This window comes from Montipora capricornis, chromosome 6, assembly GCF_036669925.1.
Source record: "Montipora capricornis isolate CH-2021 chromosome 6, ASM3666992v2, whole genome shotgun sequence".
In the NCBI taxonomy this organism is placed as follows: Eukaryota; Metazoa; Cnidaria; class Anthozoa; order Scleractinia; family Acroporidae; genus Montipora; species Montipora capricornis.
This window is the reverse complement of record NC_090888.1, coordinates 63,105,234-63,122,984: the sequence shown is the minus strand read 5'-3', so window position 1 is coordinate 63,122,984 and position 17,751 is coordinate 63,105,234. Positions and strand designations below refer to the sequence as shown.

At 39.5% G+C, this 17,751-nt stretch overlaps 1 protein-coding gene across 1 annotated transcript in view; it reads right to left on the bottom strand.

Annotated features, from left to right (window-relative positions):
• The window catches only part of LOC138054276 (uncharacterized), a 33,824-nt gene that overhangs the window by 2,415 nt on the left and 13,658 nt on the right, over positions 1–17,751 (bottom strand). The window contains exons 5-8 of the mRNA XM_068900752.1: positions 17,024–17,082; positions 14,746–15,000; positions 10,317–10,877; positions 9,077–9,622 (exon numbers count right to left, since the gene is read on the bottom strand). Of these exons, the coding sequence (XP_068756853.1) occupies positions 9,077–9,622; positions 10,317–10,877; positions 14,746–15,000; positions 17,024–17,082 (1,421 nt within the window). The remainder of the gene's footprint in view (positions 1–9,076; positions 9,623–10,316; positions 10,878–14,745; positions 15,001–17,023; positions 17,083–17,751) is intronic.

Genomic DNA, 17,751 nt, shown 5'->3' with positions numbered 1-17,751 from the left:
GTACTACGCAACTCGCAAAATATCCGCGCGTATATTTGTTAAACCATCGAATAAGATGTGTATATTACATAGTTAGGTTGTTTGATTTCTTTTTTGCAGGCCATTGTCAGGCTGTGGTATCTTTAAAGGACGATGTAAAATTTCTCACTAATTCGCCACCTCGGGCTTTTCATTTCTACAATCACAGACAAAATTGTTGGGACAATCAAGTCAATAACGCAGGACCGGTCACATGGGCATAACCTACTCCCCTCCTCCCCCTTAAAATACTGATTGGAATCCCGAAAACAGCTGCAGTTGGTTTCAACATTGCCTGTAGGTGGAAGGAGGAGAGTACTTGAGAGGCCGCTACGAGGGGAATTATTGTAAAATCTAAGGTTCACCTTTACCTTTATTGAAAGCGATTTTTGCGCTTATTGTTATTTTGGCCAGGATTGTAGCTATCTTATTGGTGTTTTTGTATCTCGGTTACAAGCCATTAAAGGGAAACTACACCCCTACAAAGATGAGTTAAAACCTGAGAAAATAGAGGAGTCTTATGCAAACCCCAAGTTGTTCGAAGAATCAAAAAAGCTCTTTATCAGGAAAAAAAAAAATTAAATAAGAAGAAGGCAACCGCTCCACGTCACAGTTTTTCAAGAAGGCCACGCCGCGGGAGATTTAAAAAACAAAACTTAGACGGTTTTAAAGTTCATTTATTTCGGTTAAAAACTGTTTCTTTGAAAACACTATTTGTTGTGGTTGAGACTGACTTTTATGTTGGAATCGAGGTTTCCGTTAAGTTGTACCACACAGTGACATAAATATCTGCATGACAACAAATAAACAATGTCTAAATAATTCATTTTATTGGTGGATACCCTTGTTGTAAAAAAAGAAAGGTGACTAAAAAAGAGGTGAATCCACATTAAAAAAAGAAGCCAATGTGTCACTCGCTCATTATGAGGTAGCTGAATAGAGTGTAATGTGAAGGGCCAGATTTCAATCCCATATGAACCATGTGAGCGTTAGCCCTACTGATGAAAATGGGCCCACATAAGGACAGAGATCGAAAAACTCTGATCAGGGTGGGAAATGAACCCACGACCTTCGGGTTAGATCTCCGCCGCTCTACCGACTGAGCTACAAGGTCAGACGGGAGCAGGCCGTGGGAAGTGAAGATGTTAAAGTCACGGCAATGAACATGTACAAGTACAAGGAAAGGTTACATTTTATACAAACGTTGGCCGTGTAGCACTTATATTTTAAACAGAGTTAACTGAATAGAGTGTAATGTGAAGTGCCAGATTTCAATCCCATATGAACCATGTGAGCGTTAGCCCTACTGATGGAAATGGGCCCACATAAGGACAGAGAAAAACTCTGACCAGGGTCAGTTAACTCTGTTTAAAATATAAGTGCTACACGGCCAACGTTTGTATAAAACGTAACCTTTCATTATGAGGTAGGCCGACTGGCGCTTCGCGTCACCACGGTAACGTTTTTATGCTCATAGCTGCTTTGAAAAATCTTAAAAAAAAAAACTTCATACTCTTATTATCGTGGGATGAACGTTGGCAAATCTGAAGCAAATGACAGGCTAAGAGTCAAAGCACGTTAAAACGTCGAAAGATGTGCGAGATGTGTAAGGATTGCAGTTTATCCGTCATTCTCAATCCCATTTTAACTCAATCAACCAATCAATCAATTCTTTATTCACACTATCCAAAGTATTTACACTCAATTTATATTTTAATTAATTAAAAAAAGAGAAGAAAAATGATATTAGGCTTTAATATAGATCGCTAATAGGTGTGCGGTGTCTAGAGGAGCAGAGCTTTCTAGTTGGACACCACCATAGCTAAGTAAATAAGTAATGGCAGCATAAGAACGGATAAAATTAAATTAGCTTAACGATAACTGTTAATTAAGTAGGGTACGTAAATAAGAGTGAGATGAAATTTATTATTTCTTAAAGTTTAAAAGCAGGAGGGAGTCATATTATTTTCCTCAGCATCAAGCTAACAGTAAACTCAACTTTGATTGATTAAAAGACGACACTTTCTTCCATTTTTTTTAAAGGACATAAATGACAGACGCTTAATTTCAGGGGGCACAGATTCCCATATCTTGGATCCAGAAAATTTGAAAGACCCACACAATTTATATTATACAATTTATAAATCACTTTGTTTGCTCCAAATATATCTATGGTTAAAATAAAGAACTTCAAGCAGTATCATGAAAATGTAGCGCCAATCTTTTCGAGGGATAACAGAGACATATCATGCACGTTTTACCTAGGTAGAAGAGGAAAAAAACAAAAAAAAAATCCTGCAAAAGTTTCCTTTTTAAGACCTTTCAGAGAAAAATAAAACCAAATTATTCGCTTCTTGCACCAATCTTACCTTGGTTGCTGCCTGGTTGTCAAAATTTGTCTTAGTCTTTCTCTGCTTATTACCTGTCTCGAATCACTTCTTTTTGCAGTTGTTTTCGAATATGACAACGGGTAACCTACCTGTACTCGTAAAATGAAAACGCTGTATCTTAAGGTCTCTAATGTCGTATTTGTGTTGCTTGTGCTTATCCATGCGTCACTAGGTAATTCATGATTGTTTATATGAACCGAATATCAGGATCAAAACGCAAACTAAATATTAGTTATGGTTACATACACCTTGGGTTTGGGGCCTTCTGGAGGGTACATGGTTTGGGTTTGGTTCAGCGCAGGTTTCATATTACCTTTGGGGATGCGGTGACAAAGTAAAATACTCCCTTCTGGGTAAAATAATCACAGGGTGTAATTGATATAATGAGGGATCTTCGTGTTTTAGCTACGTTTTGCTTTATGATTGGCCAAGCCACCTCAGGGAGCAGATAAACCGTACTTTTCAGTTCAGGAACTGTCATGGGGAGTTCTTTTGTTCTTTTTGATGTATGCATTGAAATAACCTTAGGGCAGTTTCGTTCTAGGGAAAGCGGTTTCACACAAAAACGTCCTTGCTCGTGGGCAAACTGTATTTACTCATGGGTAGGAAGGCTAGTGTAACCACAGCTATTGTTTTTCCGTTTAAGATGATGTCTTAAGCACATTTAAAAGGAAAACGTTTTCAGTGAAAGTGATCGGCAATTTGAGCAGTTGCAAAGAAGCCTGGAAAAAGAAAGAAGTAATAAAATAAAAAATTAAAGTGATACATAATTCACAATTATTCCACGAGCGCGCGTTGGATATGAGATGATAGATAGAAAACGTAAAGAGTTTCTCTCGAAATCGCTCACAAATTAAGAATAAATCTTCCCTTCCTTATTTTGTAGAGCATGGTATAATAGCTCATACACCATGACGGCTAAGTCAATCAAAACTCTGGAATTGCATTATCCAATGATCCAGTTTTTAAACACACGGGATATAACACGAATTTGCAAGTGACCAGCTCCCAGATGGCTTAATAGTTGAAATGGCAGAGCAGGTGTAGCGCAATTGCACCTTCATGGGTTCAAATCCCATTAAAGTCTGTATTTTTTTAAGGCGTCCTTGCATCTGCGTAAGCTGCTTCCAGCATCAACGTTAACTGCAATGATCACTTTCAGTTAGAATTACATAACTACAATCACAAGGTATAAAATTCCATATATTATCTATCACGGAAGGAAAACGATATGCAGCGCCTCATGACAAATACTAACTTGCTGATAAAAAGTGTTTATTGCTTTAACAAAAGATGCTAATGATCAAAACGATTCTAGGTTTTCGTATTTTGCTTGAGCCTCAGCCGCAAGGGAAAACCAGGCTTTTGAGAAAACCCGTCATTCATGAAGTTTCCTTTACAGTGCTTTTACTTTGATTCCTCTCAGTATCCATAACACTAACGTGATTTCTTCGTCTCGAATATTTCAATTCGCTCTACCTTAACGCTCGAAACCCCAGCTCGTGAATCTCTTTTACATGGCTATTTTACTTTCATCAGCACGTTAGACGAAACCAAATTTTCGTGCCTCAAGGATTGTTAGATACCCACGGTTATTTCAGTGTCAAAAATACTTAATTGCTTTCATAGGATACATTTAAATGTCAGAGAAAATTCATTGCTTTTGCAATCTATCCACAAATTGGCCACATCTGTCTTTGATTCTTTTTCTGAAGCTTCCAATTATTCATATTATGCTTCCACTTACTCTTATTTCACTCCCATTTTACATTTCTTATGCTTATGTTTTGTGTAAACCAGCCTCTATATCTTTTTCAGTTGTCCTACCTTATAGGCCACTTGCACTAAGAGGTCATGTGACATCATTTTTATGAAAATGAAAGTTACATGATTTTGCCTTCGAAACAGTATTAGTGGGTCATCTCTTAAACAAAATAATAGTGATTTGGTTTTTCAAACCCGCACCATTTGCTTAAAATGGGAAAGTCAGTAGCTGGTCACGTCACCAAAACTGATTTTTTTTAAAATTATGAATTACGCTTTCTGACACAAATTTTGCTCTTGAACTTCAAGGAAAATGTTGAAAAGATGATGTGGTAACGTTTATGGCACATCTGAACTCAACTATCACACATTTAACAAGATATAAGCAAAAAGTAGTTTTGGCCGCCATGTTGGAGGGCAAGAGTATGCCCAGAGACATGGCGGCCAAGACAAATCATGCTACTTTATTGAAAAATTAAAGTACCATCAAGAGAAAATGAGGGGACAGAGAGGGAGGCTCAGAGCGTTGGCCGGGATATGTCATGTCTTCGAAAGTTATTTTTAGACGGGAGGAAGTCTTTGTTCTAGCGGAAGTCTGTCTTCTGAGACGTCCGCATGCAGACGTTAAGTCCACTTCGTCCTCCATTACATGAAATCTTTGCTTTTCTTTCAAACATCAGACCGAGGTTGGCCTGCATGCGGACGTCTCGGAAGATAGACTTCCGCTATAACAAAGACTTCCGCTAGTCTAAAAATAAGTTTCGTGGACATGACATATCCCAAGGGCTGGACCGGGAGCTTCCCTCTCTGTCCCCTCATTTTCTCTTGGTACCATAAAATATCTTCCTTAAATGCGTTTCCTCTCGAATTTCGCGTGTAAGATAATTTTTATGTGTTCTGTCAATTTTTGGCAACAGCAAGATTACAACTCACTGTTTAAGGGAAGCATTGGTCACGTGACCTCTTACTGCAAGTGGCCTATTATAGGAAATAAACAATGCACGTTGACAACGCGAAGAAAATTTACGTTACACTAAATTAACGCGAAATTTTCGATAGCCATCTTGCTTTTACTTACTGCGATTTTCATAATTATATTCTGCGAACTCGCACTTTACATTTCTGAACGCCAAACTGCGTTTTGGCTTTCGTTAATAAAACCTTCCAAGACAAGTCCACGGATGTTTCTAAGTTTTTTTTACAGTCGAAAGTTTTGTTTTGAAGCCTAACTAGACCCTATCAATTCAAAAGAACTTTCAAAGCCTCTCAGTTTGTTGTAGTAATACGAATTTGCTGCACTTACAAAATCTCAACATACATATGTCTCCTGGAGAAAAAGAACCATTTACAGTAGCTAGCTTTTAGGGTTCCTCAAATGGACCTAGTGAGGAACCAATAAGGTTTTGTAATGAAATAAAGGTGCTTTAAAATAACAATGTTGTATAATAGCGTGCATTAAATTTACATCGACATTAATTAAGATACATTAAATTAACGCGAATTTTGTAAAATCGCGTTAATAAAGTGCGTTCCTAATTTCCTATAATAAGGTATATGGGGGAAAGGAAGTGAGGGAAATGTTGTCTATGAGGCGCTCAATATTTTCTCTTTGGCCTGTCCGCTGAATTAAGATTTGTCAAGGAATCACTTAATCAATTTTTTATGTTACCTCCCAAACCAGATGGCAGACATTCTTTTCAACAAAAATGACCAAGTGTGAGAACCAAAGGTAATTGATGACAATGATAATAGCCATGATGAATGTAATTTGTGGCTATATTTTGGTGAATCTGTTAACTTGTCTCATAATTTTACTGTTCATTCATATAAGGAAAGATCCTCTCCTAACAAAAACATATATTAATTAATTAATTTACATGTTTCTCCGCTCACCTCTTGGAGGTGGAACCTCTGCGAAACTCACAGTTTTTACGCCAAAAATTATCTTGTTGATAATAAGTGTCTTCAGTCTGTTTTAACAAAAGGTGTTCATAATAGTAATTGAACTGAGTGGAGTGCAATGAGGTCTGAAATCATACATGCGAGCTCTTTTGATTTTGAAACTTCAAAATTGAAAGAGCTGGCAGCGCGAGTTCGATTTGAAATCACAATTATGATTTCAGACCAAACGTGCACGACACGAAGTTCAATTCCCAGTTTAATAACTCCATTTGGAAATCTAACATACCAATATTTTATTGATCCAGTAGCCGGTTTATAAAAAAACGGACACAAAATGGACACTGAAAGCTGGAAACTCCCCTAAATGTAAGTGAAGGTTGTCAGCCGGAAGGAGTCATTATCATAATTCAGAAACTGCAAGTTATTAAATTCATGCGTAATTTTAAAGCAAAGTTTTGGGAATAAAAGCTGTAACATTTGCCATTCAATGGCTTTCATTTTTCCGGCAATGTGATTGGTTACTTTAAACAAGCCTTGAAATATGATTGGTTGTGTTGTTTTAGTGAACCTTTCTCATTGGTTAGGGAAAGGTGCGATTCAGAGCAAAAGATAGTGCGATTCGTGGATAAATCGCACTGCAGAGAGCCATTCAGATTGCAAGGATCACCAGCGAGTTCTAAATGGATTTCATAAATTTCCTAAACGCTTCTGAGTCCTCGTATTTTGCTTGTACTTAAGCGTCGTCAGACAAAAAACAGCCCTCTAAGGTAACCCACCGCACATGGAATTTTCTTTAAGATTCCTCTCTATCCATACGCTATGTGATTTCTTCGTACTCGAATATCTGTATTTGCTCTGACGGATAAGAGAAAATGGAAAGGGTTTGCTCAGTTGGTTGATTATCGGACTACTGTGCGGGAGAGGTTACGCGATCAAAACCCCTGCGCCTGACAACACTCAGAAAGTGCTGCCTTCGTAATAGCATCTGCACATGGTTAGACTTTCTAGTCTTCTCGGATACGGACGATAAACCGTAGGCCAAGTCTCACATCACTTGTGCGGGACGTTAAAGAACCCACACACTATTGAAGAAGAGTAGGGGACGTGGTCCCCGGTGAATACCCCCGGTGTGGTGGTGTCTCACTCATTCTGTTCAGGTCGCACCTTTGCAAACTACTTGTTATTCAGATGCACGGGTGTCATTTGTGACCTGAGAGAAGTATGGCAAAGTCCCCCACAAAGTGATGTACATTGACTCTAAAAGGACCTAGGAGAATTGTTAATTAAGTACTCATTCATTCATTCATTCATTCATTTATTCATTCATTCATTCATTCAATCTCTCTTTCGGTGGTTAGTTTACCTTTCTCATCTCGTTCGATAAAACTGAATTTTTGTGCCTCAAGAATTCTTATGTTGTTACGGTCATTTCAATCTCAAACATGCTTCATTGCTTTCAATTTTCGCTCTCTCAACAAATTAGCCACAGGTGTTTTTGACTTTTTTTCTGACGGTTACACTTGTTCTTGCGCTTCCATAAACTCTTATCTCACTCGTCAGCGTCAGATGTGGGTGGAGTTTGTTTAACTTGATTTTGCCGGCCATTGTCAGGCTGTATTGGCTAAAGGAACTGCTTAAAGCAGCAGCAATCTTAGTATATATTAACAACACTCTTAAAAAATTCCCGGAACCAGTCATACTTTAACGATAAATGACGAAGTAACCGTCGTTACTTAGGTGGCAAAAGAATGCGAGAAAACGTGGAAAATAGATTGATATCTATTTTTTGTTAGGAAATTTGGGATTCTTTGATATAAATGCCAGGGCCAAAACGTAAAATAAAATGTTGTCTTTTAGAGGCACCTTTTGGTTCCAGACCTTGTTTCTCGAATTTAAATGATGAGCAGCTTTACTGAATGTGGGTATTTTAGAAGAAAAGCGATTTGCAACGAGTCACTACACGTCAAAAATCTTGGCAATAAGTATCTGCTGTTTTAACAAAAGATGTTTAATCTTCTGGAGAGGCTTCTGAGTTCTCGTATTTTGATTGTGCCTAGGCTTATGCATAGGCCGCCAGGCAAAAAGAGCCTCTAAAGAAAACCCACCACTAATGGGATTTCCTTGATAGGATATTTCTTTTGGTGGTTAGTGCACCTTTGTTATCTCGCTTGACAAAACCAAAGTTTCGTGCTTCAACAAAGACACTTTACTGCAAATACAAACAAATTGGCCACACGTGCCTTTGACGTCCAACTGATGCTTCTAGCTTATCTCACTCCCGTGTTACAATACCCATGCTCGTGTTTTTGCAATTCGTCGTTATGTCCTGTTTAGACAAGCCTTTAACAGGACATAAGGACCTGCTGCATAGCGCCCGTGTTTGGCTCTATGCAACAAGTGCTGCAAATGTCATCTACGAGCGTCCCAAGATTGTCTCTCTTATTCACTCAATGAAGGATCACTTGGCTCATTTGCTCATTTCATACTCAGCAATCAACTATATCTTACCAATATGCCAAAAGGCGAGGTGGACTTTACTTCCAGGAAAAATGACCGTGTGTAAGAAGCAGGGATGTGATTACTGATAATGATAATGACCTTGATAATGTACTTTGTGGCTATACTTTGGTGTATCCATTTACTTTTCTCATAGTATTCTGATCACGCGCACATTATTCTTATTCATGTAAAGAAAACCGAAAACTACATAAGCTTATAACTAAGTCTTTAATACTCACTTGTCGCTTTTCACGTAAAGTCAGTGGCCCAGGCGAAAAAGAAACCACCGCATCCCGGGTAGGTATAGAACCGCCGCGCAAGGAAATGTCACCCATGATTTTGTGTCTTTGTGAAGGATGGAGGAGAGAAGTAAAGGTACGATGGAAAAATTTACAGTCAAAACATAATCATCAATATCACAGAGTTATTCTAGGCAACTTCTTCATTTCGTTTTATAGGCACTTTAAAGAAAAGTATTCTACTTTACAGGTTTCTCTACTCACCTCGTGGACGCCGAACTTCCACGTAACTTCCAGTTTCTATGGTAAACACTCCAGCGCTGGTGGCAGCACAAATGTAATTTCCTGCATCCTCTTTCTTAAGATCCCTTAGAACTAACACTCCATTAATCTGTTGATTTCGTCCAGCTGGCAGAGAAGAGCCTTGTCGTTTCCAGCTGATGACAGGTTGTGGATCACCAGTAGCGCTGCAGTTCAATTTCAGCGCCCCCCCAAGGATTGCAACAGTTCTGATTGGAGGTTTAATTGAGAAGCGTGGAAGAGAAACCACAACTAATAGAGTTTTCTTAACATCACTTCCTAAAATGTTAGTGGCAGTACATATGTACTCAGCAGAATCAGATTTGCGGACATCTTCAAATGTTATGACTGTGTTATTTCTCAGCACTCTACCATGCGGTAGCTGACCAAACAACTTATTCCACTTTACGTGTGGTGTGGGGTGACCAGTCACGTTGCAAGGGGGAAGAGTGATGTTGCTTCCTTCGCTGAAGTAATGAGGCCCCGGATGAAGAGAAACAGATGGCTGGACTGCAATGTAAATGAATTTCAGGCATCACCACATCGATTACAACACTGTAAACGTTCTTACGTACGAGAATTGATTGCTTAGAGGATTTCGGCAAGCCCTTGAAGTGTTTCAACTCACATCGTAAAATTCTGATTCAAAATATAGCATTATTATTTGAGGCATAAAAACAAGCATTCCAGTGCTCCGAGAAGGAATCGAACTTGCTCTACTGCCACATACTAATGCATGCCGAATTGTCGTGCTATACTAAAAAAGGCCAAGTTGTACTGTTATGCTGACCATTCTGACTCGCTGTTGTAGCGGTAAACAGCATCCGAACAGGTAATCAGAATGTCCTAAGTTGGATTCTCTTTGGAAACACTCGGGTTTTTCGATTATACTCGACTCATCATCGTCAAAATAAATATTCTCATTCACGGGCTGCCTTTCGACAATACCCTACACGTGTAGCTAGCTGATCAGTTAGCTACATTCTACTTGGACTGAATTATCGAAAAGAAACATTCTCTCTGTTGAAGCAGTATACAGCATCTGAACAAGTTAGGTACTCGTTTTTCTTTTTCGGATATCGCGAGTGATCTTAAGACAATGTGTAACAGAAAAGCGTAGTGAAAGTGAGAGAACCTCATGTTTTAGTCACTGCGTGGCGTTAACTCCTTTAAGCTGTAGAAAGTATCCACATAAAAGACTTACCGTTTACTATCAGTTGAGTCTCTGCCCGAGCTTTGCCCAGGATGTTTCTCGCAGAACATTGATAAATACCAGCGTCACTTCCTTTTACATTCTGGAAACGCAACATTTTTCCTGATACCGCTGAGTGGCTCACCTTTGTCTGATTGATCACTCTTCTCCATACCACTGTAGGCTCGGGATTTCCTGTGACTGAGCACTTAAAGGAGACTGATTCGCTTTCGTTAACTGTCATCTTTGCAGGGGAAACAGCAACAGTTGGATCTGAAATCGATTCACCAGGCTCTCCTTTAGTTCCCGGCTTGCCTGGCAGGCCCACATCGCCTTTTTGTCCTTTCGGTCCAGCTTCTCCTTGAGGTCCCATGATGCCTTGCTTACCACTTTTTCCCGGTGATCCCATAATGCCTTGATCACCTTTCTTTCCATTTCTTCCCGTTTTGCCTCTTCGTCCTTGGGAGCCTTTCCCTCCTTTCGATCCAGGTGGACCGGGAGGTCCTAGGGGACACGATAGGCAGGACTGAGGTGAATCCGCTCGGCGTCTTCTTTGTCTTACAAGCTCAGGTTCTAAAGGATGAGAAATCAATGAAAGCAGTAAATCGAAATTTGAGACATTTAACAATATCTTCTTGAACAGATAAAAAAGGAGGAAAAAATGTAAAATCTGCAACTGAATTATCCCACGATTGCTTTGTTTACTCTTTGTTTAGTAGCCGTCTCGATAGAGTCAAGAATTGAAACCAAACAAAGCTGCCTTTATTCAACGGCTTTATTAATTTTTAATATATTCTTATTTAAAGCTTAAATAGTGGATGATTTTTTTTTTCACGAGGGCGTCTTTGTTGATCAGCAACAATAAATCTCGTGTCTTAAAGGGGCATCGTCACGCTGTTTTAGTCAAAATTCAAAACTGTAGTTTTGTTTCCAATGGCTATTGAAGTGCTCTGAAGCTATTCTTTTTTGTCTGCAGCCAAGGATGGAGAGGGTGGAAGTGGACTGAAACTTGAAAAAATTGGCCAATTGTTTCAAGTTTGGAGAAAATGTCCTCTGAAAGTCGCCAAAAGTTAAGTACGAATAGCTCTTTGTGTCAGTTAATATATTATATTCAGGTTCGCATCAGTGAGTTGTCAGGAATGTTATACGTGTGAGCTAAAGTACTAATTTAGATTTTTACCAAGTTTTGACCTAAAAACAGTAAATTTAGCATGAAAGTGCCCCTTTAATTAAGGCTCCAGGTTAAGTTTTTTTTTTCCGAAATACATTATTCATTTAACTATTGATGAATTACAATAATATAGGCAAAGAGAGAGCAATAAAATAAGTTACGCGAGTACAAAAAGTTGAAAATGTATCCCTTGTGAGGCATTCCCACAGAGACACACTCGCACTCACTCCTAAAGGCCGTAAAATAAACTCCATTTCGACATGGATTACTTTGTTTTAAGCACTGATATAATCCCATTATCGGGATTGAGCGTTTTGCTTCTTTCTACGCACCTGGCTCTCTATAAGGGGGAAATTGTACTGTGTATTAGACTCCCACATTTTTGCATAAACCAATTCTCACGAGGCTAGCGTGTTTCTGTGTTTGTATCCAAGTAGGCCCGAAACCCTTTTTTATACCAAGAATTCGTAAGTGGAAAAGCGTCTCAATTAGGCCTTGAACGCAGTTTTGAATGGTTCATATTCTGGATTTTCCACGGTTACGAGTGATATTTTTCCTGTGACGGGTAACAGAAATCTAAATGTGAATAGCCTTAGCAGTGTAATTTTAAAGAAAACAAATGCTCAAGTCAAAATTAAAGGCTAAAAATCCCGTGAGAACTTGGTTTAATTCGTAGATAATCTGGAAATTAAGTTTCCAGTTATCCAGGACTAGCTTAATTGGGTTTTGAACAATTGGGCCCAGTACCATGCTCTGTAGAGCAGCCTTGCTATAAGAAGAAATCACAAAACACAATTACAAACCACAAACAATTAGCATCCCCTTTATCGTAAATATTTTGAAATATATAGGCGCGTGTTATTTATAGTCTAATTGGATTTCAGAAAAAAAAAAGTGGCCGAGACTTATCGAACTAACATTATCGGTCAAAATAATTTACTAACTTTAATTAAACAGGGCCGTAGCAAGGGGAGGGGCCTGGGGGCCCCGTGCCCCTCCACCTTTTTTCCCCAAAAGTAAAAACACACAAGTTTTAAATTGTTGGAAGTAGAAATTGTTCTTCCAGAAGTTTGAAACAACAAGATGTCAATAATTCCGGATAGAATCGTTACTGATAAACTTAATCTACAGTACCATTTCCCCAGTTCATATTTTTACTTATTTTATTTGGTGATACAAAACTGCATATAAAAACGAGAAATGTGACAAATTTATAAATATGTCAAATCGTCTTTCCATCCAGGCGACTCACTGTCTTCATTACTGGATTCGTCTTTGGAACATGATCTTAAGTCAGCCATGTCCCCTAAAAAAATCCCGAAAATCCAAGCAGAAGTCGCTCTTATCCTGGGTAAGGCCCCTGGATAATAAGGCGAACGTCGAGGATGAGAATGTAGAAAAGTCTTGCGATGCAGAAATGCCAGAGAGGAGTTGTGAGAGCGGCCGAGATTATACTGCTAGTGAGTCTATTGAAGTAGTTGCTTCCCAGTTACCTCTACTTGGAGACGAAATCAGCCAAGAAATCACTTTCTTCTAAGTCCTACAGCAACAGGAATAGGTCCTTCCAGTTGGGGTGGTTTGATCGCCACCCAAAATACTAATAAATTGACTATGTACTGACTGACTGACTGTTATGCATCCATTGACCAAGGCAGTCGATGATTTTCTGTAACTCCCATTTGATTTTTATTGGGAATACCATGGACAAAGAACGGTCTTACACCCCTGCAATGCGTCCTCCGCACCCCAAAGCCCCAATTTTCGAAATATATGTCGTTGAAAAATCTTTGGTCCCCCTCAGTTTTTCTGGGCCTGCTACGGCCCTGTTAAAACATTTATCCAGCCCGCATCCTGATACACTTTTTAGGTACTTCACACATTCTTTTGACATAATAAATCCCAAATGCCTTTTGAATAGTGTTAGTCTTTTGCAGAGGCAAACAAGATATTTAAGCGTTATAAAATGAAATCACTCACTTCCCCTCAAACCTTGAACTCTTCGATCTTTTACGAGCTTATAAACAACAATATTCAAAGCGAATTTAGGGAGCGTTCACAAAAACTTGTTAACTTGTTGGGAAGGGGAATAGTGGGGGGAAACCGATGAGAAATTACCTACTTTCTAAAAAAAATATAAAATTTGGAGGACCCCTACTTGCTGCATTAAGCATTTTCGGGGACCCCCTTCTAGCATCCCTAAAATTTGAGACAACATCCCCAACCTACCTCATGGCCACAAACAATGCAGAGGAACAAAGTCAGAAGAACGAGCGAAACAAATTAAGGCAAAAACAGAAAAACGCCTCCAAAGAGCATAACGATCTGCTACCGAAAAAGGAGAAAAAAAAGGCAAGGCAAACAAAGCCTTTAGAAAGCCAGCTATATCACTGATACACGGCACAATCTAACAGGCGCTCAAGAACAAAAAGATCTCGGGCCGGGGTTAAAGCTTTAAAAGCAGAATTACTCGCTTCTACCACTGACAAGCCTATCGGTTGGGACGCAAAGGCGTAAGGATAAAGGGTCACATTTACATTACTGCAGAGACAGGGTTTTCCGCGACAGCTTTGTAAAGTAGCGGACATATTTCTCAAAGAAGGGGAAGTGACATATTTGGCGCCGCAAGGCGCCTTGCGAGCGCCGAGGGCGTTAGCTACCCAAGGGGGACTGGGAGAAAACCCCCCTCCCGGGAAATGTTTTAAAATACAACACTCAGAAACGTTGTTTCCAGTGTTTTTGGAACCCAAGAATCAGTTTCCCAGGCAAGGCTGGAGTTCCCTCAAATTCTCTTTAAAAAGAAAGTAAAATATATATATAATAATAAAAAAATGAAACAAACCACTCAAATCAAAGTACCGGACATGGAATGGGAAATCGCCAGACGAAACGTTAACGTTAACGTCCGGCCTCCTCAAATTGACCTGACCTGCTGCAGAGAAAATATATATATCATCAAGACGAACTATTGTCTTGTCACACAGTAGTATGAAGGACCAAATCTAAAGTCTCATATAACAAAAACCATTGCTAACTAAAATGTTACTGGAAGCGCCTAAAAGAGGCGTCCATTCAAATCTGTACCCGAAAGAGCAAAATTGTGACAAATTATGACGTCTCTTGTAGCTGACTTAGCGAAATACAAGAGACGCCAACGATTTCGTACAAGCTAAACGACTTTCCATGTAGAAACCTCTGCTAGCAGTATATATACTATGCCACCGAAAATGTAAATAAAAGATTTATCAATAGATGTTATACGTTGAGACCTACCGGGAACATTCTTTGTCGTCTGTATAAAGTTTGATCTGCTTGTCGGTGGCTGAACCTCTACGACGCTCTCAATTGCATTTATTCTCTTCTTGTAGTCGCTCAACTCAAATTCAATCCTCAGAAACCCAGCACAGTAAAACAGAATCGACAGAACAGAAACAATTGAAGCAAAAGAAGGTAAACTCTGCTTCTGTGAATTCATTGTGCGACCGCTAAACAATTCGTCGTCTTTAGGGTGGATAGGTATCCCTTGCACTGCAGCTCGTTACGTGATACTATGATCACGAGTGTGGGTAAATTGCCAAAATTAATGGCCAGGGGTGATCCGATTATGTCAACTTGATCTTTTCCTGATGGCTTCATGTGGCAACAAGGAAGTCGTATCAAAATATCAATATTGATTTTTATCATCTTTTCGCGACAATTCTAACCCAACGCAATTGACAGTTTTCTTGAAAGCTGGCAGTAGCGAATAAGATAACAAATAGAATGGACACATATCCTTTCGTGAATACGTTCTTGAATCTTAATTTACTTTGGACTTTCATGTTGCGTTTCAGTCGCAGGGGAAACTGAGCAAGTAAATGCACTGACGAATGCAATGTACGTGCGCAAAATGTTTTGCTAATTAAATGAGCATTTTTGTGGCGTTTTTGCCTTGCTGTTTCTGTTATCGTTACTCAATTCCAAAGCTGATTGGGTTTCCAATCATCATTCACTTCGAAGTCATTTGAAACTATTGTAGATTCAGGAAGATCGTCTGCTATTATCAACTCCTGTATCGAGAACGGAATAACCACGCTAGTGATGAACTTGAGGCGAAGGCTATGAGGCACGGTTGGAAAGTCCGGCAGAAGTCTTTGTAACCAACGATTTCAAAAGCATTTCTTTGTTCTGAATCACGAGCCGAGAAAAAAAAACACGTAAAATGAAGTATTTTTAGAGCCTAGATATTCTTTTTCTTTCTAACCTGATGGTGTATGGGATAAGCAGGACTAATGGCAGACTGTGTCGAAAAATAGATCAGTCAGGCGTTTCTGAGCAACGTCCAAAACTCTTGGTATCAACGCGCGGGAAAAAGCACTTCATCTCCCTCCAACTTGATTTTATCATTTGTGATCTCCAAATCATTACGAATGACAGTGGTTGGCAACAAAATGGTCCAGAATTAGCCATTTCTTCTTTGAAGATCAGGTGTAAATGCTGAATATCCTGTCCCCTTTGTTAGCAATCGGCGGCGTTCTCTAACTTCTCCTGAATAGCATGGTGCTTAATAGCGGAGTTCCTCGCGCCGAAGGCGCGCTCGCAGAGCACCATGGGTAACAAAATATGGTAAACTAAAGTAAAGGAAAACAACCATATTTAATATCGATAACTCGCATCAGTAATTCAATTGACAAACCTGAGGTCGACAGTCACAATCCCCTGCAGAAGAAGGAAATTGCATTGTACACCTTTTTCCTCACATCATCAAACCCCATTTGCGATCAAATTGCGATAGCCTGCGAATCTATTCTGACCAGCTCAGCGACTTTCTTTATCCAAGCAGGTTAGGAATCTTTGCGAAAAGTATTTTTTGAGGGGAGAAAAGGCATCGTTTTAGACAAATAACTAAGTGGTTCTAGAGAATGTTAACTTTTATCCTAAATGTTTAATGACCCAGATTTTTATGGTTGCTTTTGATTTCAAGTTACCCTGTAACCGATAACGGAGAACTTGGTCATTAATTGGTTATTGCTTTTAAAGGTAAAGGGGCTAATATTACTTGATTATAATAGTACATTCATGATTCATGAAAACTTCTCTGTGTTACAGAAAGTGGAAACGAGCATTTTTTTTCCACCCCTGACGAGCTCAGCGACTTTCTGTATCCAAGCAGGTTAGGAATCTTTACAAAAAGTATTTTTTGAGGTGTCAAAAGACTATTCGGTAATGTTCAGTTCACCAACATGGCCCACATGACTTAAGGTGCGAGCCAAAGATTCCCAGACTTGAGTGATGTTGAAGTTGGGGAAAAAAGCGTGGGGACACTTCGTGAAGCTTATTGAAATCCGCGTGCGTCTAATTACTTGAATTTCTGGACGTATCTGTTTGCACTCCGGGCTCAGTGCGGTTACATAGCAGTAAGCTACACAACTAAAAGGAATTGTTTTAGTAGACGCGCTGGCCGCCTTTAACCGGTCCTCATGTAGATAATAAGATTCGCGTGTAGAGAATTATTGAAGATAATTTTGTTTCAAATGTGTGGCTTCATATCTCAGTTAGTAGAGTATGGCACCAGCATCGAAGAGGTCATGGGTTCGAATCCCGTTGGAGCCATCTGAATTTTCCAGGTATCTATAAGAGACAACTACAGAAATTGTGCAGATAAATGCGAGTATTATTTCTCTCTTTTGTTTCTTTTAATGTAGCCAGGTAACTTAGAATTCAACTCTGGGAATAGTTATTAACAAATTGCTTCCAGGTAGGTAGCACCGGTGTAACCTCGACAAGACATGGCAAGACAAGAGGCCGACCCGAAATCAAAGTCAACTTGAACGCTCCTTTTTCTTTAGCTTTTGAAGGAACTTACGGCTTTTATCGTAACTCACGGTAGGGGTGGGCACTACACCAATCCAGTCGCATGCACGACTTGTTCCCAGTAATACTGGTACTCATTTTACCCACCACGAATGGATGGAAGCTGACAGAGTGAACTTTGGTTGCGGAAAACGGCTTTTAGAACTCACTTGTCTTACTCGCTTTGACGCCTCATAAACCCCGTATATAAGTGGATGAATCGGTCGACGAGGTCTAGAAAACCAATTGCAGGACTGCGTTTCCCGTCAAGTCGACGGAGCGGCAGTAATGAGTCTTGCAAATAAAGCCCGGAAACATAGCAAAAACAAAAGAAAACATGGCACAAAAATTCGTCTTTTCCTTCAGCACAATAAAAACTATAGCTACCTCATAAACATTTCTCATCGCTTATTGAACTTAGTCGATTACAGAAGTGCCATAATGCCT